This window comes from Scyliorhinus torazame, chromosome 4 (genome assembly GCF_047496885.1).
Source record: "Scyliorhinus torazame isolate Kashiwa2021f chromosome 4, sScyTor2.1, whole genome shotgun sequence".
Lineage (NCBI taxonomy): Eukaryota > Metazoa > Chordata > Chondrichthyes > Carcharhiniformes > Scyliorhinidae > Scyliorhinus > Scyliorhinus torazame.
The window spans coordinates 359,878,043-359,903,033 of record NC_092710.1 but is presented as its reverse complement, the minus strand read 5'-3'; the positions used below and the strand labels follow the sequence as shown (position 1 = coordinate 359,903,033).

The 24,991-nt window shown below is 40.9% G+C and overlaps 1 protein-coding gene across 1 annotated transcript in view; it reads left to right on the top strand.

The window, feature by feature from the left end:
- LOC140411521 (MAM domain-containing glycosylphosphatidylinositol anchor protein 1-like) overlaps positions 1-24,991 on the top strand; it is a gene marked incomplete at its 5' end in the record, with an annotated part of 470,308 nt that overhangs the window by 441,461 nt on the left and 3,856 nt on the right. Inside the window, one exon of the mRNA XM_072500607.1 lies at positions 2,676-3,005. Coding sequence (XP_072356708.1) covers positions 2,676-3,005 — 330 coding nt within the window. The remainder of the gene's footprint in view (positions 1-2,675; positions 3,006-24,991) is intronic.

Genomic DNA, 24,991 nt, shown 5'->3' with positions numbered 1-24,991 from the left:
GATCCCTGTACTGACTGCTTCCTCCCAGCCCCTCTCACCGTCACCCATCTATCTTTATTCTTCGGAGTAACTACATCCCTGAAGCTTCTATCTATGACCAACTCTGCCTCCCGAATGATCCGAAGTTCATCCAGCTCCAGCTCCAGTTCCCTAACACGGTTTCTGAGGAGCTGGAGATGGGTGCACTTCCCACAGGTGAAATCAGCAGGGACACTGACGCCGTCCCTCACCTCAAACATTCTGAAGGAGGAACATTGCACTACCTTCCCTGCCATCCCCTCTAGATAAAAAAAGAAAAAGAAAGAAAGAGCTTACCTGATATTCACTCCCTTCACAGCAAGCACTCCCTCAGCAACCTCTACGCCCCGCACGATAACACCTGAGGGAAAGTAAAAGAAAAACTACTTGCCAGTCACCAGCCAATCCCTTACCAGCAGGCTGTGACGTCACGGTTCAACTTCTTTCTACTTCTACCTGCCCTCGAGCCTTCCTCTTGATCTTTACAGCGGTTGGTTTTTTTTGGTTAGAGGAGGGGGTCGGGAGGGAAACACTGAAGAAGTGTTTCGGGTGTAAGTGTCACTTGACAACAGCTCCTCCACAAACCACCTTCAAGTTAGGGTGAGCACACGGATGTATGCAAATTTCCCGTGCAACAGCCAATCAGCAGCTCGGCTCTACTGCCCTCTGCTGGATGCTTGTCTTCACTTGAACAGCTAGGGTCTCTTGCTCGGGTACACCTGCAAGTTAGGGTGAGCACACGGGACGTATGCAAATATCCCCCGCAACAGCCAATCAGCAGCTCCGATCTACTGGCCTCTGCTGGATGCTTGTCTGCACTTGAACAGCGAGCGTCTCTTGCTCAGGTACACCTTCAAGTTAGGGTGAGCACACCGACGTATGCAAATTTCCCAAAGTAATCCCCGACTGAAACTTCAACCACCTGGCCGGGTTCATTCCCCAACACCAGGTCCAGTACGGCCCCTTCACGAGTTGGACTATTTACATACTGCTCTAGAAAACCCTCCTGGATGCGTTAGCAAAAGCACCCCCAAGGACATTGGTTCCAGTCCATCCCAGGTGTAGACCGCCCAATTTGTCGTAGTCCCACCTCCCAGAACCGGTCCCAAGGTCCCAAAAATCTGAACCCCTCCCTCCTGCACCATGTCTCAAGCCACGCATTCATCCTGCCTATTCTTTCATTTCTACTCTGACTACCACGTGGCATTGGTAGCAATCCTGAGATTACTACCTCTGAGGGCTGACTTTTTAACTTGGCTCCTAACTCCCTAAATTCTGCTTGTAGGACCTCATCCCGTTTTCTACCTATATCATTGGTGCCTATATGCACCACGACAACTGGCTGTTCATCCTCCCCCTTCAAAATGTTCTGCAGCCGATCTGAGACATCCCTGACCCGTGCACCCGGGAGGCAACATACCATTCGGGAGTCTCGTTTTCGACCACAGAACCGCCTATCTACTCCCCTTACAATTGAATCCCCTATGACTATAGCCCTTCCACTCTTTTTCCCGCCCTTCTGTACAGCAGAGCCAGCCACGGTGCCATGAACCTGGCTGCTGCTGCCTTCCCCTGGTGAGTCATCTCCCCCAACAGTATCCAAAACGGTATAACTGTTTTGGAGGGAGATGACCGCCGGGGACACCTGCACTGCCTTCCTGCTTTTTCTCTACCTTTTGGTCACCCATTCCCTTTCTCCCTCACCAATCCTAATCTGCGGTGTGACCAATTTGCTAAACGTGCTATCCAGGACCTCCTCAGCATCGCAGATGCTCCAAAATGAGCCCATCCGCAGCTCCAGAGCCGTCATGCGGTCTAACAAGAGCTGCAGCTGGACACACTTCCCGCACATGAAGGAGCCAGGGACATCAGCCACATCCCTGAGCTCCCACATTGAGCAAGAGGAGCATAACACAGGTCTGAGATATCCTGCCATTTTAAATCTTAAACTTAACTGAGTCCAGCTATATCATCAAATAATAGATAAATGAAAAAGAAAAAAAAAGAAAGATTGTTACCAATCACACGATTTAAAAAAATAGAAATAGAAAAACCTTACCTTATCAACACACCTCAAGGAAAAGAAAAAACTACTTACCAGTCACCAACCATCACTTACCTGCTGGCTGAGACGTCGCAGTTCAACTTCTTTCTACTTCTACATGCCCTCGACTCTCCCTCTTGATCTTTACCCGGCTGGGATCTTTTCAGTGATTGGGTTTTTTTTGTTTAGAGGAGGAGGTAGGGAGGGAAACACTGAAGAAGTGTTTGGGGTTTAACTGTCACTTGACAACAGCTCCTCCACAAACCACCTTCTGGATACAGTGACCGCAATGCACTGATGCAAATTGTCCCCGCAACAGCCAATTGGCGGCTTCACTCTGCTGGATGCTTGCCTTCACTTGAATACGGTGGGTGTCTTGCTCAGGTACACCTTCTGGATACAGTGACCGCAATGCACTGATGCTAATTTTCCCCGCAACAGCCAATCAGCGGCTCCGCTCTGCTGCCCTCTGCTTGCCTTCACTTGAATACGCTCTAGGAGTCCCCGCCCCCTTAGCCGGGGAGCTCGTATTTGGTGCGACTCAAGGGGAGACTGATTGCTCCACCCCGCAGGTCACGTGCAGGTTCTAACAATATTACATTGTGTTTTCTAGCGCTCTCTAACGGACGCTTCTGGATCACCCCAGACACGTTCCATGACGATGAGAAGATTCAGTTGAACCGGGAAGTGAAGGTATCTTGCCAGGTGGACGCAGTGCCACAGGATGAACTGATTTACAGCTGGTACAAGAATGGCAAGGTCCTCAAACCCACCAATAGGATCATCATCTCCAAAAATGACCAGGAGTTTCAGCCAGGATCCACAAGTCTGGATATCATTGATATGAGATTCTCCGACTCTGCGACCTACACCTGTGTGGCATCATTACGGAGCCAGGCTGTGCCCGCCATCAGCATTGATGTCAACATCTCCACCAACATTGGTAAGGATTGGTACAACATACGTGCACCCTCTATCTTCAGCCAATTCTTCACCAGGGGCATAATGTTACTATGGATCTGCCAATTGTATCCTGGTGCTTTACTAAGATTACTTTCCCCGTAGATTCACACAAACCTGTCCCTATCTTGCCTCAGCTCCTGTGATGCTGAATGTTAGAACAGAGAAAACTGGAGCAAAAGTAGCCATTAGGCCCCTCCAACCTGCTCCGCCATTCAACAAGTCCATGGTCGATCTGTTTGTGTTTAAATTCCACATTCATATCTACCCCACCCCCAATAACTTTTGATTTGCTTCCCTAACTCTCATTACCTAATACTCTCCACTTAATACTGCGTAATACACTCATTACCAGTCCCTTTATCATGAATATTATCATTACCACACTGTATGTCTTTAATACTATCATTCCTGCTTCCATTAGTCTTCAATACTCTCATTCCCGCTCCCGTTAGTCTTTAATACTCTCATTATCGTTCCATTCAGTCTTTAATACGCTAATTACCTCTTCCTTTAGTCTTTAATACTCTCATTACCGCTCCCTTTAGACTTTAATACTCTCATTATCTCTCCCTTTAGTCTATAATGCTCTAATTACTGCTCCCTTACCGCCCCCTTTAGTCTTTAATACTCTCACACTGCTCCCTTAATACTTTAATACTCTCATTACCGCTCCCTTTAGACTTTAATACTCTCATTACTGCTCCCTTTAGTCTTTAATACTCTTGTTACCGCTCCCTTTAGAATTTAATACTCTCATTATTGCTCACTTTTGACTTTAATACTCTCACTACTGCTCCCTTTATTCTATAATATTCTAATTACTGCTCCCTTTAGTCTAGAATACTCTCATTACTGCACCTTTAGACTTTAATACTCGCATTAGAGCTCATTTTAGTCTTTAATACTCTCATTACTGCTCCCTTTTGACTTTAATACTCTCAGCACTGCCCCCTTGAGTCTATAATACTCTTATTACTGCTCCCTTTAGTCTATAATACTCTCATTCCCGCTCCCTTTAATCTTTAACACTCTCATTAGAGCTCCCTTTAGTCTTTAATGCTCTCATCACAGCATCCTTAAGACTTTAGTACTCTTATTATCATTCCCTTCAGTCTTTAATACTCTAAGTGCCACTCCATTTAATCTTTAATACTCTCATTTTCTCTCCCTTTAGTCCATAGTACTCTCATTACCACTCCCTTTCATCTATAATACTCTCATTACCGCTCCCTTTAGTCTATAATATTCTCATTACCGCTCCCTTTGGACTTTAATACTCTCATTACCGCTCCCTTTATCTTTAATACTCTCATTACCGCTCCCTTTAGTCTATAATACACTCATCAATACTTCCTTAAGACATTGATACTCTCATTATCATTCCCTTTAGTCTTTAATACTCCCATCACCACTTCCTTTAGACTTTAATACTCTCATTATCGTTCCCTTCAGTCTTTGATACTCTCATTACTGCACCCTTTGGACTTTAATACTCTCATTACCACTCTCTTTGGTCTTTAATACTCTCATTCCCACACCCGTTCGTCTTTAATACTCTCATTACCACTCTCTTTAGTCGTCAATACTCTCATTCCCACTCCCGTTAGTCTTTAATACTCTCATTATCATTCCATTCAGTCTTTAATACGCTAATTACCTCTTCCTTTAGTCTTTAATACTCTCATTACTGCTCCCTTAATACTTTAATACTCTCATTACCGCTCCCTTTAGACTTTAATACTCTCATTACTGCTCCCTTTAGTCTTTAATACTCTTGTTACCGCTCCCTTTAGAATTTAATACTCTCATTATTGCTCACTTTTGACTTTAATACTCTCACTACTGCTCCCTTTATTCTATAATATTCTAATTACTGCTCCCTTTAGTCTAGAATACTCTCATTACTGCACCTTTAGACTTTAATACTCGCATTAGAGCTCATTTTCGTCTTTAATACTCTCATTACTGCTCCCTTTTGACTTTAATACTCTCAGCACTGCTCCCTTGAGTCTATAATACTCTTATTACTGCTCCCTTTAGTCTATAATACTCTCATTCCCGCTCCCTTTAATCTTTAACACTCTCATTAGAGCTCCCTTTAGTCTTTAATGCTCTCATCACAGCTCCCTTAAGACTTTAGTACTCTTATTATCATTCCCTTCAGTCTTTAATACTCTAAGTGCCACTCCATTTAATCTTTAATACACTCATTATCTCTCCCTTTAGTCCATAGTACTCTCATTACCACTCCCTTTCATCTATAATACTCTCATTACCGCTCCCTTTAGTCTATAATACTCTCATTACCGCTCCCTTTGGACTTTAATACTCTCATTACCGCTCCCTTCATCTTTAATACTCTCATTACCGCTCCCTTTAGTCTATAATACTCTCATTCCCGCTACCTCTAGTCTTTAATACTCTCATTACCACTCCCTTTAGTCTTTAATACTCTCATTACCGCTCCCTTTAGTCTATAATACTTTCATTAGAGCTCCTTTTTGTCTTTCATGCTCTCATCACTGCTCCCTTAAGACTTTAATACTCTTATTATCGTTCCCTTCAGTCTTTAATACTCTAATTGCCACTCCCTTTGATCTTTAATGCTCTCATTAGCTCTCCCTTTAGTCTATAATACTCTCATCAATACTTCCTTAAGACTTTGATACTCTCATTATCATTCCCTTCAGTCTTTAATATGCCATGTACCACTCCCTTTAGTCTATAATACTCTCATTACCGCTCCCTTTAGACTTTAATACTCTCATTACTGCTTCCTTTAGTCTTTAATACTCTTGTTACCACTCCCTTCAGTCTTTAATAGTCTCATTCTCGCTCACCTTTTACTTTAATACCCTCACTACTGCTCCCTTTATTCTATAATATTCTAATTACTGCTCCCTTTAGTCTGTAAGACTTTCATTACTGCACCTTTAGTCTTTAATACTCTCATTAGAGATCCCTTTAATCTTTAATGCTCTCATTACTGCTCCCTTTTGTCTTTAATACACTCAGGACTGCTCCCTTTAGTCTATAGGGGCGTGTTTGCTAGAGCTGTTGTGGAGAGTTTAAACTAATGTGGCAGGGGGCTGGGAACCGATGCAGGAAGTTGGAAGGTAGTAAAACAGGGACAGAAACAAAAGGCAGTAAGGGGGAAAGTGTAAGGCAGAGAAGCCATAGTTAAAAATCAAAAAGGGCGACAGTACAAGGTACAGTGACTGAGGGGAGCTCAGTGAATAGGACCAGGAATACTAAAAGGAATAAAACAGGAAGTAAAAACATTAATGGTAAGCGACGTGGCAGGTTGTTACATGAAGATATGGGTTCAACAACAAGGAAAATTAGGAAAAAGTTAAGAGGAAATATAATTTAGGAGAGGTTACTGATCGAGGTGTTAAGATTCAGAACAGAGGTAAAAAAGCCAACATAAGTGTACTTTACCTGAATGCTCGTAGTATTCCGAATAAGGTAAATGAGTTGATGGCGCAAATCATCGTGAATGACTATGATTTAGTGGTCATTACTGAAACATGGTTAAAGGATGGTCACGACTGGGAGTTAAATATCCAAGGGTATCAAACTATTCGGAAGGACAGAGTGGATGGTCAGGGAGGTGGTGTAGCTCTGTTAATTAAGGATGACATCCGGGCAATAGTAAGGGATGACATCGGTGCTATGGAGGATAAGGTTGAATCCATTTGGATGGAAATTAGGAATAGTAAGGCGAAAAAGTCACTGATAGGAGTAGTCTATAGGCCACCAAATAGTAACATTATGGTGGGGCAGGCAATAAACAAAGAAATAGCTGATGCATGTAGAAATGGTACAGCAGTTATCATGGGGGATTTTAATCGACATGTCGATTGGTTTAACCAGGTCGGTCAAGGCAGCCTTGAGGAGGAGTTTATAGAATGTATCTGCGATAGTTTCCTAGAACAGTATGTAATGAAACCTACAAGGGAACAAGCGGTCCTAGATCTGGTCCTGTGTAATGAGACAGGATTGATTCAGGATCTCATAGTTAGGGATCCTCTTGGAAGGAGCGATCACAAAATGGTGGAATTTCAAATACAGATGGAGGGCGAGAAGGTAAAATCAAGCACTAGTGTTTTGTGCTTAAACAAAGGAGATTGCAATGGAATGAGAAGAACCAGCAAAGGTAGACTGGGAGCAAAGACTTTATAGTGAAACAGTTGAGGAACAGTGGAGAACCTTCCAAGCGATTTTTCACAGTGCTCAGCAAAGGTTTATACCAACAAAAAGGAAGGATGGTAGAAGGAGGGAAAACCGACCGTGGATATCTAAGGAAATAAGGGAGAGTATCAAATTGAAGGAAAAAACATACAAAGTGGCAAAGTTTAGTGTGAGACTAGAGGACTGGGAAATCTTTCGGGGGCAACAGAAAGCTATTAAAAAGCTATAAAGAAGAGTAAGATAGATTATGAGAGTAAACTTGCCCAGAATATAAAAACAGAGAGTAAAAGTTTTACAAATATATAAAACAAAAAAGAGTGGCTAAGGTAAATATTTGTCCATCAGAGGATGAGAAGGGAGATTTAATAATGGGAGATGAGGAAATGGCTGAGGAACTGAACAGGTTTTTTGGGTCGGTCTTCACAGTGGAACACACAAATAACATGCCAGTGACTGATGGAAATGAGGCTATGACAGGTGAGGACCTTGAGTGGATTGTTATCACTAAGGAGGTAGTGATGGGCAAGCTAATGGGGCTAAAGGTAGACAAGTTTCCTGGCCCTGATGGAATGCATCCCAGAGTGCTAAAAGAGATGGCTAGGGAAATTGCAAATGCACTAGTGATAATTTACCAAAATTCACTAGACTCTGGGGTGGTCCCGGCGGATTGGAAATTACCAAACGTGACACCACTGTTTAAAAATGGAGGGAGGCAGAAAGTGGGTAATTATAGGCCAGTGAGCTTAACTTCGGTAGTAAGGAAGATGCTGGAATCTATCATCAAGGAAGAAATAGCGAGGCATCTGGATGGAAATTGTCCCATTGGACAGACGCAGCATGGGTTCATAAAGGGCAGGTCGTGCCTAACTAATTTAGTGGAATTTTTTGAGGACATTACCAGTGTGGTAGATAATGGGGAGCCAATGGATGTGGTATATCTGGATTTCCAGAAAGCTTTTGACAAGGTGCCGCACAAAAGGTTGATGCATAAGATAAAGATGCATGGCATTAAGGGGAAAGTAGTAGCATGGATAGAGGATTGGTTAATTAATAGAAAACAAAGAGTGGGGATTAATGGGTGTTTCTCTGGTTGGCAATCAGTAGCTAGTGGTGTCCCTCAGGGATCAGTGTTGGGCCCACAACTGTTCACAATTTACATAGATGATTTGGAGTTGGGGACCAAGGGTAATGTGTCCAAGTTTGCAGACGACACTAAGATGAGTGGTAAAGCAAAACGTGCAGAGGATACTGGAAGTCTGCAGAGGGATTTGGATAGGCTAAGTGAATGGGCTAGGGTCTGGCAGATGGAATACAATGTTGACAAATGTGAGGTTATCCATTTTGGTAAGAATAACAGCAAAAGGGATTATTATTTAAATGATAAAATATTAAAATATGCTACTGTGCAGAGAGACCTGGGTGTGCTAGTGCATGAGTCGGAAAAAGTTGGTTTACATGTACAACAGGTGATTAAGAAGGCAAATGGAATTTTGTCCTTCATTGCTAGAGGGATGGAGTTTAAGACTAGGGAGGTTATGCTGCAATTGTATAAGGTGTTAGTGAGGCCACACCTGGAGTATTGTGTTCAGTTTTGGTCTCCTTACTTGAGAAAGGATGTACTGGCGCTGGAGGGTGTGCAGAGGAGATTCACTAGGCTAGGTACATCCCAGAGCTGAAGGGGTTGAGCAGACTGGGACTGTACTCATTGGAATTTAGAAGGATGAGGGTTGATCTTATAGAAACATATAAGATTATGAAGGGAATAGATAGGATAGATGCGGGCAGGTTGTTTCCACTGGCGGGTGAAAGCAGAACTCGGGGGCATAGCCTCAAAATAAGGGGAAGTAGATTTAGGACTGAGTTTAGGAGGAACTTCTTCACCCAAAGGGTTGTGAATCTATGGAATTCCTTGCCCAGTGAAGCAGTAGAGGCTCCTTCATTAAATGTTTTTAAGATAAAGATAGATATTTTTTTGAAGAATAAAGGGATTAAGGGTTATGGTGTTCAGGCCGGAAAGTGGAGCTGAGTCCACAAAAGATCAGCCATGATCTCATTGAATGGTGGAGCAGGCTCGAGGGGCCAGATGGCTGACTCCTGCTCCTAGTTCTTATGTTCTTATGTTATGTTCTCATAATACTCTCATTACTGCTCCTTTTAGTCTTTAATACTCTCATTACCACTCCTTTAGACTTTAATACTGTCATTACAGCTCCCTTTAGTCTTTAATGCTCTCATTATTGCTCCCTTTTGACTTTAATACTCTCATTACCGCTCCCTTTAGTCACTCATACTCTCATTACCGCTCCCTTTAGTCTATAATACTCTCATTACTGCTCCCTTTAGTCTATAATGCTCTCATTATTGCTCCCTTTAGACTTTAATACACTCATTACTGCTCTTTAGACTTTGCATCAGTATTCACCAAACAGAAGAAATTGGTGGATGTTGAGTCTGGAGAAGGGGGTGTAGATAGCCTGGGTCACATTGAGATCCAAAAAGACGAGGTGTTGGGCATCTTGAAAAATATAAAGGTAGATAAGTCCCCAGGGCCTGATGGGATTTACCCCAGAATACTGAAGGAGGCTGGAGAGGAAATTGCTGAAGCCTTGACAGAAATCTTTGGATCCTCGCTGTCTTCAGGTGATGTCCCGGATATTGGAGAATAGCCAATGTTGTTCCTTTGTTTAAGAAGGGTTGCAAGGATAATCCAGGGAACTACAGGCTGGTGAGCCTTATGTCAGTGGTAGGGAAATTACGGAAGATAATTCTTCTAGAAGGATCTACTCCCATTTGGAAGCAAATGGACGTATTAGTGAGAGGCAGCACGGTTTTGTGAAGGGGAGGTCGTGTCACGCTAAATTGATAGAGTTTTTCGAGGAGGTCACTAAGATGATTGATGCAGGTAGGGCAGTGGATGTTGTCTATATGGACTTCAGTAAGGCCTTTGACAAGGTCCCTCATGGCAGACTTGTACAAATGGTGAAGTCACACGGGATCAGGGGTGAGCTGGCAAGGTGGATACAGAACTGGCTAGGTCATAGAGGCAGAGAGTAGCAATGGAAGGGTGCTTTTCTGATTGGAGAGCTGTGACTAGTGGTGTTCCGCAGGGATCAGTGCTGGGACCTTTGCTGTTTGTAGTATATATGAATGATTTGGAGGAAAATGTAACTGGTCTGATTAGTAAGTTTGCAGATGACACAAAGGTAGGTGGAATTGCGGATAGCGATGAGGACTGTCAGAGGATACAACAGGATTTAGATCGTTTGGAGACTTGGGCGGAGAGATGGCAGATGGAGTTTAATCCGGACAAATGTGAGGTAATGCATTTTGGAAGGTTTAGTGCAGGTAGGGAATATACAGTGAATGGTAGAACCCTCAAGAGTATTGAAAGTCAGAGAGATCTAGGTGTACAGGTCCACAGGTCACTGAAAGGGGCAACACAGGTTGAGAAGGTAGTCAAGAAGGCATACGGCATGCTTGCCTTCATTGGCCGGGTCTTTGAGTATAAGAATTGGCAAGTCATGTTGCAGCTGTATAGAACTTAGTTAGGCCACACTTGGAGTATAGTGTTCAATTCTGGTCGCCACACTACCAGAAGGATGTGGAGGCTTTAGAGAGGGTGCAGAAGAGATTTACCAGAGTGTTGCCTGGTATGGAGGGCATTAGCTATGAGGAGCGATTGAATAAACTCGGTTTGTTCTCACTGGAACGACGGAGGTTGAGGGGCGACCTGATAGAGGTCTACAAAATTATGAGGGGCATAGACAGAGTGGATAGTCAGAGGCTTTTTCCCAGGGTAGAGGGGTCAATTACTAGGGGGCATAGGTTTAAGGTGCGAGGGGCAGGGTTTAGAGGAAATGGACGAGGCAAGTTTTTTACACAGAGGGTAGTGGGTGCCTGGAACACGCTACCGGAGGAGGCGGTGGAAGCAGGGACGATAGTGACATTTAAGGGGCATCTTGACAAATACAAGAATAGGATGGGACTAGAGAGATACGGACCCAGGAAGTGTAGAAAATTTAATTTAGACAGGCAGCATGGTCGTCACAGGCTTGGAGGGCCGAAGGGCCTGTTCCTGTGCTGTTCTTTTCTTTGTTCTTTGTTCTTTAATACTCTCATTACTGCTCCGTTTAGATTTTAATACTCTCATTATCGCTCCCTTTAGTCTTTAATACTCTCATTACCGCTCCATTTAGACTTTAATACTCTCAATACCACTCCCTTTAGTACTTAATACTCTCATTACCGCTCCCTTTAGTCTTTAATACTCTCAATACAGCTCCCTTTAGACTTTAATGCTCTCAATACCGCTCCTTTTAGTCATTAATACTGTCATTACTGCTCCCTTCTGTCTTTAATACTCTCATTACCGCTCCCTTTAGACTTTAATACTCGCAATACCGCTCCCTTTAGACTTTAATACTCTCATTACTGCTCCCTTTAGACTTTAATACTCTCAATACCGCTCCCTTTAGACCTTAATACTCTCAATACCGCTCTCTTTAGACTTTAATACTCACACTACTGCTCCCTTTTGACTTTAATACGCTCAATACCGCTCGCTTTAGTCTTTAATACTCTCATTACTGCTCCCTTTTGTCTTTAATAGTCTCATTACCGCTCCCTTTAGACTTTAATACTCTCATTACCACTCCCTTTAGACTTTAATAATCTCAATAACGCTCCCTTTAGACTTTAATACTCTCAATACCGCTCCTTTTAGTCTTTAATACTCTCATTACTGCTCCCTTTAGAATTTAATACTCTCAATACCACTCCCTTTAGACTTTAATACTCTCATTACTGCTCCCTTTAGTCTTTAATACTCTCATTACCGCTCCCTTTAGTCTTTAGTTCTCTCATTACTGCTCCCTTTAGTCTTTAATACTCTCATTACTGCTCCTTTGAGTCTTTAATACTCTCATTACCGCTCCCTTTAGTCTTTAATACTCTCATTACCCCTCCCTTTAGTCTTTAATACTCTCAATACCGCTCCCTTTAGACTTTAATACTCACATTACCGCTCCCTTTAGACTTTAATACTCTCATTACCACTCCCTTTAGACTTTAATACTCTCATTACCACTCCCTTTAGTCTTTAATGCTCTCATTACCGCTCCCTTTAGTCTTTAATACTCTCATTACCGCTCCCTTCGGTCTTTAATACTCACAATACTGCTCCCGTTAGACTTTAATACTCTCATTACTGCTCCCTTTAGTCTTTAATACTCTCATTACTGCTCCCTTTAGACTTTAATAGTCTCAATACCGCTCCCTTTAGTCTTTAATACTCTCATTACTGCTCCCTTTAGTCTTTAATACTCTCATTACCGCTCCCTTTAGTCTTTAATACTCTCATTACTGCTCCCTTTAGTCTTTAATAATCTCATTACTGCTCCCGTTAGACTTTAATACTCTCATTACCGCTCCCTTTAGACTTTTATACTCTCTTTACCGCTCCCTTTAGTCTTTAATACTCTCATTACTGCTGCCTTTAGTCTTTAATACTCTCATTACCGCTCCCTTTAGTCTTTAATACTCTCATTACTTCTCCCTTTAGACTTTAATACTCTCAATACCGCTCCCTTTAGTCTTTAATACTCTCATTACTGCTCCCTTTAGTCTTTAATACTCTCATTACCGCTCCATATAGTCTTTAATACTCTCATTACCACTCCCTTTCGTCTTTAATACTCTCATTACTGCTCCCTTTAGACTTTAATACTCTCATTGCCGCTCCCTTTAGACTTGAATGCTCTCATTACCGCTACCTTTAGTCTTTAATACTCTCATTACTGCTCCCTTTAGTCTTTAATACTCTCATTACTGCTCCCTTTAGTCTTTAGTTCTCTCATTACTGCTCCCTTTAGTCTTTAATACTCACAATACTGCTTCCGTTAGACTTTAATACTCTCATTACTGCTCCCTTTAGTCTTTAATACTCTCATTACCGCTCCCTTTAGTCTTTAGTTCTCTCATTATAGCTCCCTTTAGTCTTTAATACTCTTATTACTGCTCCCATTAGTCTTTAATACTCTCATTACTGCTCCCTTTAGTCTTTAATACTCTCATTACTGCTCCCTTCAGTCTTTAGTTCTCTCATTACTGCTCCCTTTAGTCTTTAATACTCACAATACTGCTTCCGTTAGACTTTAATACTCTCATTACTGCTCCCTTTAGTCTTTAATACTCTCAATAACGCTCCCTTTAGTCTTTAGTTCTCTCATTACAGCTCCCTTTAGTCTTTAATACTCTTATTACTGCTCCCATTAGTCTTTAATACTCTCATTACCGCTCCCTTTAGTCTTTAATACTCTCATTACTGCTCCCTTCAGTCTTTAATACTCTCATTACCGCTCCCGTTAGTCTTTAATACTCTCATTACCGCTCTCTTTAGTCTTTAATTCTCTCATTCCCGCTCCCTTTAGACTTTAATACTCTCATTACCGCTCCCTTTAGTCTTTAATTCTCTCATTACCGCTCCCTGTAGTCTTTAATTCTCTCATTACCGCTCCCTTTAGTCTTTAATACTCTCATTACCGCTCCCTTTAGTCTTTTATACTCTCAATACCGCTCCCTTTAGACTTTAATGCTGTCAATACCGCTCCTTTTAGTCTTTAATCCTCTCATTACTGCTCCCTTTAGAATTTAATACTCTCAATACCGCTCCCTTTAGTCTTTAATACTCTCTTTACTGCTCCCTTTAGTCTTTAATACTCTCATTACTGCTCCCTTTAGAATTTAATACTCTCAATACCGCTCCCTTTAGTCTTTAATACTCTCATTACCGCTCCATTTAGACTTTAATACTCTCATTACCGCTCATTTAGAGTTTAATACTCTCATTACCGCTCCCTTTAGTCATTAATACTCTCATTACCCCACCCTTTAGTGTTTAATACTCTCAATACCGCTCCCTTTAGTCTTTAATACTCTCATTACCGCTCCCTTTAGTCTTTAATACTCTCATTACCGCTCTCTTTAGTCTTTAATACTCTCATTACCGCTCCCTTTGGTCTTTAATACTCACAATACTGCTCCCATTAGACTTTAATACTCTCATTACTGCTCCCTTTAGTCTTTAATTCTCTCATTACTGCTCCCTTTAGACTTTAATACTCTCAAAACCGCTCCCTTTAGTCTTTAATACTCTCATTACTGCTCCCTTTAGTCTTTAATACTCTCATTACTGCTCCCTTTAGACTTTAATACTCTCATTACCGCTCCCTTTAGACTTTAATACTCTCATTACCGCTCCCTTTGTTCTTTAATACTCACAATACTGCTCCCGTTAGACTTTAATACTCTCATTACTGCTCCCTTTAGTCTTTAATACTCTCATTACTGCTCCCTTTCATCTTTAAGACTCTCATTACCACTCCCTTTAGTCTTTAGTTCTCTCATTACAGCTCCCTTTAGTCTTTAATACTCTTATTACTGCTCGCTTTAGTCTTTAATACTCTCATTACCGCTCCCTTTAGTCTTTAATACTCTCATTACTGCTCCCTTTAGTCTTTAATACTCTCATTACCACTCCCTTTAGTCTTTAATACTCTCATTACCGCTCCCTTTAGTCTTTAATACCCTCATTACCGCTCCTGTTAGTCTTTAATACTCTCATTACCGCTCCCTTTAGTCTTTAATATTCTCATTCCCGCTCCCTTTAGACTTTAATACTCTCATTACCGCTCCCTTTAGTCTTTAATTCTCTCAATACCGCTCCCTTTTGTCTTTAATACTCTCATTACCGCGCCCTTTAGTCTTTAATACTCTCAATACCGCTCCCTTTAGACTTTAATGCTGTCAATACCACTCCTTTTAGTCTTTAATACTCTCATTACTGCTCCCTTCAGAATTTAATACTCTCAATACCGCTCCCTTTAGTCTTTAATACTCTCTTTACTGCTCCCTTTAGACTTTAATACTCTCATTACCACTCCCTTTAGTCCTTAATACTCTCATTACCGCTCCATTTAGACTTTAATACTCTCATTACCGCTCATTTAGACTTTAATACTCTCATTCCCGCTCCCTTTAGTCTTTAATACTCTCATTACCGCTCCCTTTGTTCTTTAATACTCACAATACTGCTCCCGTTAGACTTTAATACTCTCATTACTGCTCCCTTTAGTCTTTAATACTCTCATTACTGCTCCCTTTAGACTTTAATACTCTCAATACCGCTCCCTTTAGTCTTTAATACTCTCATTACTGCTCCCTTTAGTCTTTAATACTCTCAATACCGCTCCCTTTAGACTATATTGCTGTCAATACCGCTCCTTTTAGTCTTTAATACTCTCATTACTGCTCCCTTTAGAATTTAATACTCTCATTGCCGCTCCCTTTAGACTTCAATGCTCTCATTACCGCTCCCTTTAGTCTTTAATACTCTCATTACTGCTCCCTTTAGTCTTTAATACTCTCATTACTGCTCCCTTTAGTCTTTAGTTCTCTCATTACTGCTCCCTTTAGTCTTTAATACTCACAATACTGCTTCCGTTAGATTTTAATACTCTCATTACTGCTCCCTTTAGTCTTTAATACTCTCATTACTGCTCCCTTTAGACTTTAATACTCTCAATATCGCTCACTTTAGTCTTTAATACTCTCATTACTGCTCCCTTTAGTCTTTAATACTCTCATTACTGCTCCCTTTAGTCTTTAATACTCTCATTATTGCTCCCTTTCATCTTTAATACTCTCATTACTGCCCCCTTTAGACTTTAATACTCTCATTACCGCTCCCTTTAGACTTTAACACTCTCATTACCGCACCCTTTAGTCTTTAATACTCTCATTACTGCTCCCTTTAGTCTTTAATACTCTCATTACCGCTCCGTTTAGTCTTTAGTTCTCTCATTACAGCTCCCTTTAGTCTTTAATACTCTTATTACTGCTCCCTTTAGTCTTTAATACTCTCATTACTGCTCCCTTTAGTCTTTAATACTCTCATTACTGCTCCCTTCAGTCTTTAATACTCTCATTACCACTACCTTTAGTCTTTAATACTCTCATTACGGCTCCCTTTAGTCTTTAATACTCTCATTACCGCTCCCGTTAGTCTTTAATACTCTCATTACCGCTCCCTTTAGTCATTAATTCTCTCATTCCCGCTCCCTTTAGACTTTAATACTCTCATTACCGCTCCCTTTAGTCTTTAATTCTCTCATTACCGCTCCCTGTAGTATTTAATACTCTCATTACCGCTCCCTTTAGTCTTTTATACTCTCAATACCGCTCCCTTTGGACTTTAATGCTGTCAATACCGCTCCTTTTAGTCTTTAATCCTCTCATTACTGCTCCCTTTAGAATTTAATACTCTCAATACCGCTCCCTTTAGTCTTTAATACTCTCTTTACTGCTCCCTTTAGTCTTTAATTCTCTCATTCCCGCTCCCTTTAGATTTTAATACTCTCATTACCGCTCCCTTTAGTCTTTAATTCTCTCATTACCGCTCCCTTTAGTCTTTAATACTCTCATTACCGCTCCCTTTAGTCTTTTATACTCTCAATACCGCTCCCTTTAGACTTTAATGCTGTCAATACCGCTCCTTTTAGTCTTTAATCCTCTCATTACTGCTCCCTTTAGAATTTAATACTCTCAATACCGCTCCCTTTAGTCTTTATACTCTCTTTACTGCTCCCTTTAGTCTTTAATACTCTCATTACCGCTCCATTTAGACTTTAATACTCTCATTACCGCTAATTTTGAGTGTAATACTCTCATTACCGCTCCCTTTAGTCATTAATACTCTCATTACCCCACCCTTTAGTCTTTAATACTCTCAATACCGCTCCCTTTAGTCTTTAATACTCTCATTACCGCTCCCTTTAGTCTTTAATACTCTCATTACCGCTCCCTTTAGTCTTTAATACTCTCATTACCGCTCCCTTTGGTCTTTAATACTCACAATACTGCTCCCGTTAGACTTTAATACTCTCATTCCTGCTCCCTTTAGTCTTTTATTCTCTCATTACTGCTCCCTTTAGACTTTAATACTCTGAAAACCGCTCCCTTTAGTCTTTAATACTCTCATTACTGCTCCCTTTAGTCTTTAATACTCTCATTACCGCTCCCTTTAGTCTTGAATACTCTCATTACTGCTCCCTTTCATCTTTAATACTCTCATTACTGCTCCCTTTAGACTTTAACACTCTCATTACCGCTCCCTTTAGACTTTAATACTCTCATTACCGCTCCCTTTAGTCTTTAATACTCTCATTACTGCTCCCTTTCATCTTTAATACTCTCATTACCGCTCCCTTTAGTCTTTAGTTCTCTCATTACAGCTCCCTTTAGTCTTTAATACTCTTATTACTGCTCCCTTTTGTCTTTAATACTCTCATTACCGCTCCCTTTAGTCTTTAATACTCTCATTACTGCTCCATTTAGTCTTTAATACTCTCATTACCACTCCCTTTAGTCTTTAATACTCTCATTACCGCTCCATTTAGACTTTAATACTCTCATTACCGCTCATTTAGAGTGTAATACTCTCATTACCGCTCCCTTTAGTCATTAATACTCTCATTACCCCACCCTTTAGTCTTTAATACTCTCAATACCGCTCCCTTTAGTCTTTAATACTCTCATTACCGCTCCCTTTAGTCTTTAATACTCTCATTACCGCTCCCTTTAGTCTTTAATACTCTCATTACCGCTCCCTTTGGTCTTTAATACTCACAATACTGCTCCCGTTAGACTTTAATACTCTCATTCCTGCTCCCTTTAGTCTTTTATTCTCTCATTACTGCTCCCTTTAGACTTTAATACTCTCAATACCGCTCCCTTTAGTCTTTAATACTCTCATTACTGCTCCCTTTAGTCTTTAATACTCTCAATACCGCTCCCTTTAGACTATATTGCTGTCAATAACGCTCCTTTTAGTCTTTAATACTCTCATTACTGCTCCCTTTAGAATTTAATACTCTCATTGCCGCTCCCTTTAGACTTGAATGCTCTCATTACCGCTCCCTTTAGTCTTTAATACTCTCATTACTGCTCCCTTTAGTCTTTAATACTCTCATTACTGCTCCCTTTAGTCTTTAGTTCTCTCATTACTGCTCCCTTTAGTCTTTAATACTCACAATACTGCTTCTGTTAGACTTTAATACTCTCATTACTGCTCCCTTTAATCTTTAATACTCTCATTACTGCTCCCTTTAGACTTTAATACTCTCAATATCGCTCACTTTAGTCTTTAATACTCTCATTACTGCTCCCTTTAGTCTTTAATACTCTCATTACCGCTCCCTTTAGTCTTTAATACTCTCATTACAGCTCCCTTTCATCTTTAATACTCTCATTACTGCCCCCTTTAGACTTTAATACTCTCATTACCGCTCCCTTTAGACTTTAATACTCTCATTACCGCACCCTTTAGTCTTTAATACTCTCATTACTGCTCCCTTTAGTCTTTAATTCTCTCATTACCGCTCCGTTTAGTCTTTAGTTCTCTCATTACAGCTCCCTTTAGTCTTTAATACTCTCATTACCACTCACTTTAGTCTTTAATACTCTCATTACGGCTCCCTTTAGTCTTTAATACTCTCATTACCGCTCCCGTTAGTCTTTAATACTCTCATTACCGCTCCCTTTAGTCATTAATTCTCTCATTCCCGCTCCCTTTAGACTTTAATACTCTCATTACCGCTCCCTTTAGTCTTTAATTCTCTCATTACCGCTCCCTGTAGTCTTTAATACTCTCATTACCGCTCCCTTTAGTCTTTTATACTCTCAATACCGCTCCCTTTGGACTTTAATGCTGTCAATACCGCTCCTTTTAGTCTTTAATCCTCTCATTACTGCTCCCTTTAGAATTTAATACTCTCAATACCGCTCCCTTTAGTCTTTAATACTCTCTTTACTGCTCCCTTTAGTCTTTAATTCTCTCATTCCTGCTCCCTTTAGACTTTAATACTCTCATTACCGCTCCCTTTAGTCTTTAATTCTCTCATTACCGCTCCCTTTAGTCTTTAATACTCTCATTACCGCTCCCTTTAGTCTTTTATACTCTCAATACCGCTCCCTTTAGACTTTAATGCTGTCAATACCGCTCCTTTTAGTCTTTAATCCTCTCATTACTGCTCCCTTTAGAATTTAATACTCTCAATACCGCTCCCTTTAGTCTTTATACTCTCTTTACTGCTCCCTTTAGTCTTTAATACTCTCATTACTGCTCCCTTTAGAATTTAATACTCTCAATACCGCTCCCTTTAGTCTTTAATACTCTCATTACCGCACCATTTAGACTTTAATACTCTCATTACCGCTCATTTAGAGTGTAATACTCTCATTAGCGCTCCCTTTAGTCATTAATACTCTCATTACCCCACCCTTTAGTCTTTAATACTCTCAATACCGCTCCCTTTAGTCTTTAATACTCTCATTACCGCTCCCTTTAGTCTTTAATACTCTCATTACCGCTCCCTTTAGTCTTTAATACTCTCATTACCGCTCCCTTTGGTCTTTAATACTCACAATACTGCTCCCGTTAGACTTTAATACTCTCATTCCTGCTCCCTTTAGTCTTTTATTCTCTCATTACTGCTCCCTTTAGTCTTTAATACTCTCATTACTGCTCCCTTTAGTCTTTAATACTCTCATTACCGCTCCCTTTAGTCTTGAATACTCTCATTACTGCTCCCTTTCATCTTTAATACTCTCATTACCGCTCCCTTTAGACTTTAATACTCTCATTACCGCTCCCTTTAGTCTTTAATACTCTCATTACTGCTCCCTTTCGTCTTTAATACTCTCATTACCGCTCCCTTTAGTCTTTAGTTCTCTCATTACAGCTCCCTTTAGTCTTTAATACTCTTATTACTGCTCCCTTTAGTCTTTAATACTCTCATTACCGCTCCCTTTAGTCTTTAATACTCTCATTACTGCTCCATTTAGTCTTTGATACTCTCATTACCACTCCCTTTAGTCTTTAATACTCTCATTACCGCTCCATTTAGACTTTAATACTCTCATTACCGCTCATTTAGAGTGTAATACTCTCATTACCGCTCCCTTTAGTCATTAATACTCTCATTACCCCACGCTTTAGTCTTTAATACTCTCAATACCGCTCCCTTTAGTCTTTAATACTCTCATTACCGCTCCCTTTAGTCTTTAATACTCTCATTACCGCTCCCTTTAGTCTTTAATACTCTCATTACCGCTCCCTTTGGTCTTTAATACTCACAATACTGCTCCCGTTAGACTTTAATACTCTCAAAACCGCTCCCTTTAGTCTTTAATACTCTCATTACTGCTCCCTTTAGTCTGTAATACTCTCATTACCGCTCCCTTTAGTCTTGAATACTCTCATTACTGCTCCCTTTGATCTTTAATACTCTCATTACTGCTCCCTTTAGACTTTAATACTCTCATTACCGCTCCCTTTAGACTTTAATACTCTCATTACCGCTCCCTTTAGTCTTTAATACTCTCATTACTGCTCCCTTTCGTCTTTAATACTCTCATTACCACTCCCTTTAGTCTTTAGTTCTCTCATTACAGCTCCCTTTAGTCTTTAATACTCTTATTACTGCTCCCTTTAGTCTTTAATACTCTCATTACCACTCCCTTTAGTCTTTAATACTCTCATTACTGCTCCCTTTAGTCTTTAATACTCTCATTACCACTCCCTTTAGTCTTTAATACTCTCATTATCGCTCCCTTTTGTCTTTAATACTCTCATTACCGCTCCCGTTAGTCTTTAATACTCTCATTACCGCTCCCTTTAGTCTTTAATACTCTCATTCTCGCTCCGTTTAGACTTTAATACTCTCATTACCGCTCCCTTTAGTCTTTAATTCTCTCAATACCGCTCCCTTTAGTCTTTAATACTCTCATTACCGCTCCCTTTAGTCTTTAATACTCTCAATACCGCTCCCTTTAGACTTTAATGCTGTCAATACCGCTCCTTTTAGTCTTTAATACTCTCATTACTGCTCCCTTTAGAATTTAATACTCTCAATACCGCTCCCTTTAGTCTTTAATACTCTCATTACCACTCCCTTTAGTCCTTAATACTCTCATTACCGCTCCATTTAGACTTTAATACTCTCATTACCGCTCATTTAGACTTTAATACTCTCATTCCCGCTCCCTTTAGTCTTTAATACTCTCATTACCGCTCCCTTTGTTCTTTAATACTCACAATACTGCTCCCGTTAGACTTTAATACTCTCATTACTGCTCCCTTTAGTCTTTAATACTCTCATTACTGCTCCCTTTAGACTTTAATACTCTCAATACCGCTCCCTTTAGTCTTTAATACTCTCATTACTGCTCCCTTTAGTCTTTAATACTCTCAATACCGCTCCCTTTAGACTTTATTGCTGTCAATACCGCTCCTTTTAGTCTTTAATACTCTCATTACTGCTCCCTTTAGAATTTAATACTCTCAATACCGCTCCCTTTAGTCTTTAATACTCTCTTTACTGTTCCCTTTAGACTTTAATACTCTCATTACCACTCCCTTTAGTCCTTAATACTCTCATTACCGCTCCATTTAGACTTTAATACTCTCATTACCGCTCATTTAGACTTTAATACTCTCATTCCCGCTCCCTTTAGTCTTTAATACTCTCATTACCGCTCCCTTTGTTCTTTAATACTCACAATACTGCTCCCGTTAGACTTTAATACTCTCATTACTGCTCCCTTTAGTCTTTAATACTCTCATTACTGCTCCCTTTAGACTTTAATACTCTCAATACCGCTCCCTTTAGTCTTTAATACTCTCATTACTGCTCCCTTTAGTCTTTAATACTCTCAATACCGCTCCCTTTAGACTTTATTGCTGTCAATACCGCTCCTTTTAGTCTTTAATACTCTCATTACTGCTCCCTTTAGAATTTAATACTCTCAATACCGCTCCCTTTAGTCTTTAATACTCTCTTTACTGCTCCCTTTAGACTTTAATACTCTCATTACCACTCCCTTTAGACCTTAATACGCTCATTACCGCTCCATTTAGACTTTAATACTCTCATTACCTCTCATTTAGACTTTATTACTCTCATCACCGCTCCCTTTAGTCTTTAATACTCTCATTACTGCTCCCTTTGTTCTTTAATACTCACAATACTGCTCCCGTTAGACTTTAATACTCTCATTACTGCTCCCTTTAGTCTTTAATACTCTCATTACTGCTCTCTTTAGACTTTAATACTCTCAATACCGCTCCCTTTAGTCTTTAATACTCTCACTACTGCTCCCTTTAGTCTTTAATACTCTCATTACTGCTTCCTTTCGTCTTTAATAGAACATAGAACAATACAGCGCAGTACAGGCCCTTCGGCCCACGATGTTGCACCGAAACAAAAGCCATCTAACCTACACTATGCCATTATCATCCATATGTTTATCCAATAAACTTTTAAATGCCCTCAATGTTGGCAAGTTCACTACTGTAGCAGGTAGGGCATTCCACGGCCTCACTACTCTTTGCGTAAAGAACCTACCTCTGACCTCTGTCCTCTATCTATTACCCCTCAGTTTAAAGCTATGTCCCCTCGTGCCAGCCATATCCATCCGCGGGAGAAGGCTCTCACTGTCCACCCTATCCAACCCCCTGATCATTTTGTATGCCTCTATTAAGTCTCCTCTTAACCTTCTTCTCTCCAACGAAAACAGCCTCAAGTCCGTCAGCCTTTCCTCATAAGATTTTCCCTCCATACCAGGCAACATCCTGGTAAATCTCCTCTGCACCCGCTCCAAAGCCTCCACGTCCTTCCTATAATGCGGTGACCAGAACTGTACGCAATACTCCAAATGCGGCCGTACCAGAGTTTTGTACAGCTGCAACATGACCTCCCGACTCCGGAACTCAATCCCTCTACCAATAAAGGCCAACACTCCATAGGCCTTCTTCACAACCCTATCAACCTGGGTGGCAACTTTCAGGGATCTATGTACATGGATACCTAGATCCCTCTGCTCATCCACACTTTCAAGAACTTTACCATTAGCCAAATATTCCGCATTCCTGTTATTCCTTCCAAAGTGAATCACCTCACACTTCTCTACATTAAACTCCATTTGCCACCTCTCAGCCCAGCTCTGCAGCTTATCTATATCCCTCTGTAACCTGCTACATCCTTCCACACTATCGACAACACCACCGACTTTAGTATCGTCTGCAAATTTACTCACCCACCCTTCTGCGCCTTCCTCTAGGTCATTGATAAAAATGACAAACAGCAACGGCCCCAGAACAGATCCTTGTGGTACTCCACTTGTGACTGTACTCCATTCTGAACATTTCCCATCAACCACCACCCTCTGTCTTCTTTCAGCTAGCCAATTTCTGATCCACATCTCTAAATCACCCTCAATCCCCAGCCTCCGTATTTTTTGCAATAGCCTACCGTGGGGAACCTTATCAAACGCTTTGCTGAAATCCATATACACCACATCAACTGCTCTACCCTCGTCTACCTGTTCAGTCACCTTCTCAAAGAACTCAATAAGGTTTGTGAGGCATGACCTACCCTTCACAAAGCCATGCTGACTAACCCTGATCATATTATTCCTATCTAGATGATTATAAATCTTGTCCCTTATAATCCCCTCCAAGACTTTACCCACTAAAGACGTGAGGCTCACCGGTCTATAGTTGCCGGGGTTGTCTCTGCTCCCCTTTTTGAACAAAGGGACCACATTTGCTGTCCTCCAGTCCTCTGGCACTATTCCTGTAGCCAATGATGACATAAAAATCAAAGCCAAAGGTCCAGCAATCTCTTCCCTGGCCTCCCATAGAATCCTAGGATAAATCTCATCAGGTACTCTCATTAATACTCTCATTACCGCTCCCTTTAGTCTTTAATACTCTCATTACCCCTCCCTTTAGTCTTTAATACTCTCAATACCGCTCCCTTTAGACTTTAATACTCTCATTACCGCTCCCTTTAGTCTTTAATACTCTCATTACCGCTCCCTTTAGTCCTTAATACTCTCATTACCGCTCCCTTTAGTCTTTAATACTCTCATTACCCCTCCCATTAGTCTTTAATACTCTCAATACCGCTCCTTTTAGACTTTAATACTCTCATTACCGCTCCCTTTAGTCTTTAATACTCTCATTACCGCTCCCTTTAGTCCTTTATACTCTCATTACCGCTCCCTTTAGTCTTTAATACTCTCATTACCGCTCCATTTAGACTTTAATACTCTCATTGCCGCTCCCTTTAGACTTTAATACTCTCATTACCGCTCCCTTTAGACTTTAATACTCTCATTACCGCTCCCTTTAGACTTTAATACTCTCAATACCCCTCCCTTTAGTCTTTTGCACCAGAACATCTTTGTCACTCCATCTCTTGTGTCTTTTATCAGTCGCACACCTTCAATCCCGCTGCTGCATCCACTCTTCCCTGTGTAGGTAGTATTAATCCCCAAACCTTTCTCCTTCTCTATAGAACTGTTAATTATTTCTCTCTCTTGCTGACCTGCTAATGTTTTCCAGCACTCCCTGTTTTTCTTCCAGATTTGCAGAATCTGCGGTATTTTGCTTGTGTGTAATAATTGGAGTTGTGTCCGCTCTGTGTTTATCTCTGTTTCCATTAACTGTCAGGAGAATATTATTCCGGTTCGTCAGCTCATTTGCGGCTGATATTTAAGGTGTTTATCCCTCTGTCTCTCTCTCTCTGTTCCTGTCTCTCTCTTCATACCCCCATTTCTCACTCTGTCTGTTTCCCTGACTCTCACACAATCTCTCTCTCACTCTCTCTCTGACTCTCGCCCTCTCTCTCCCTGTCTTTCCCTCTCTGTCCC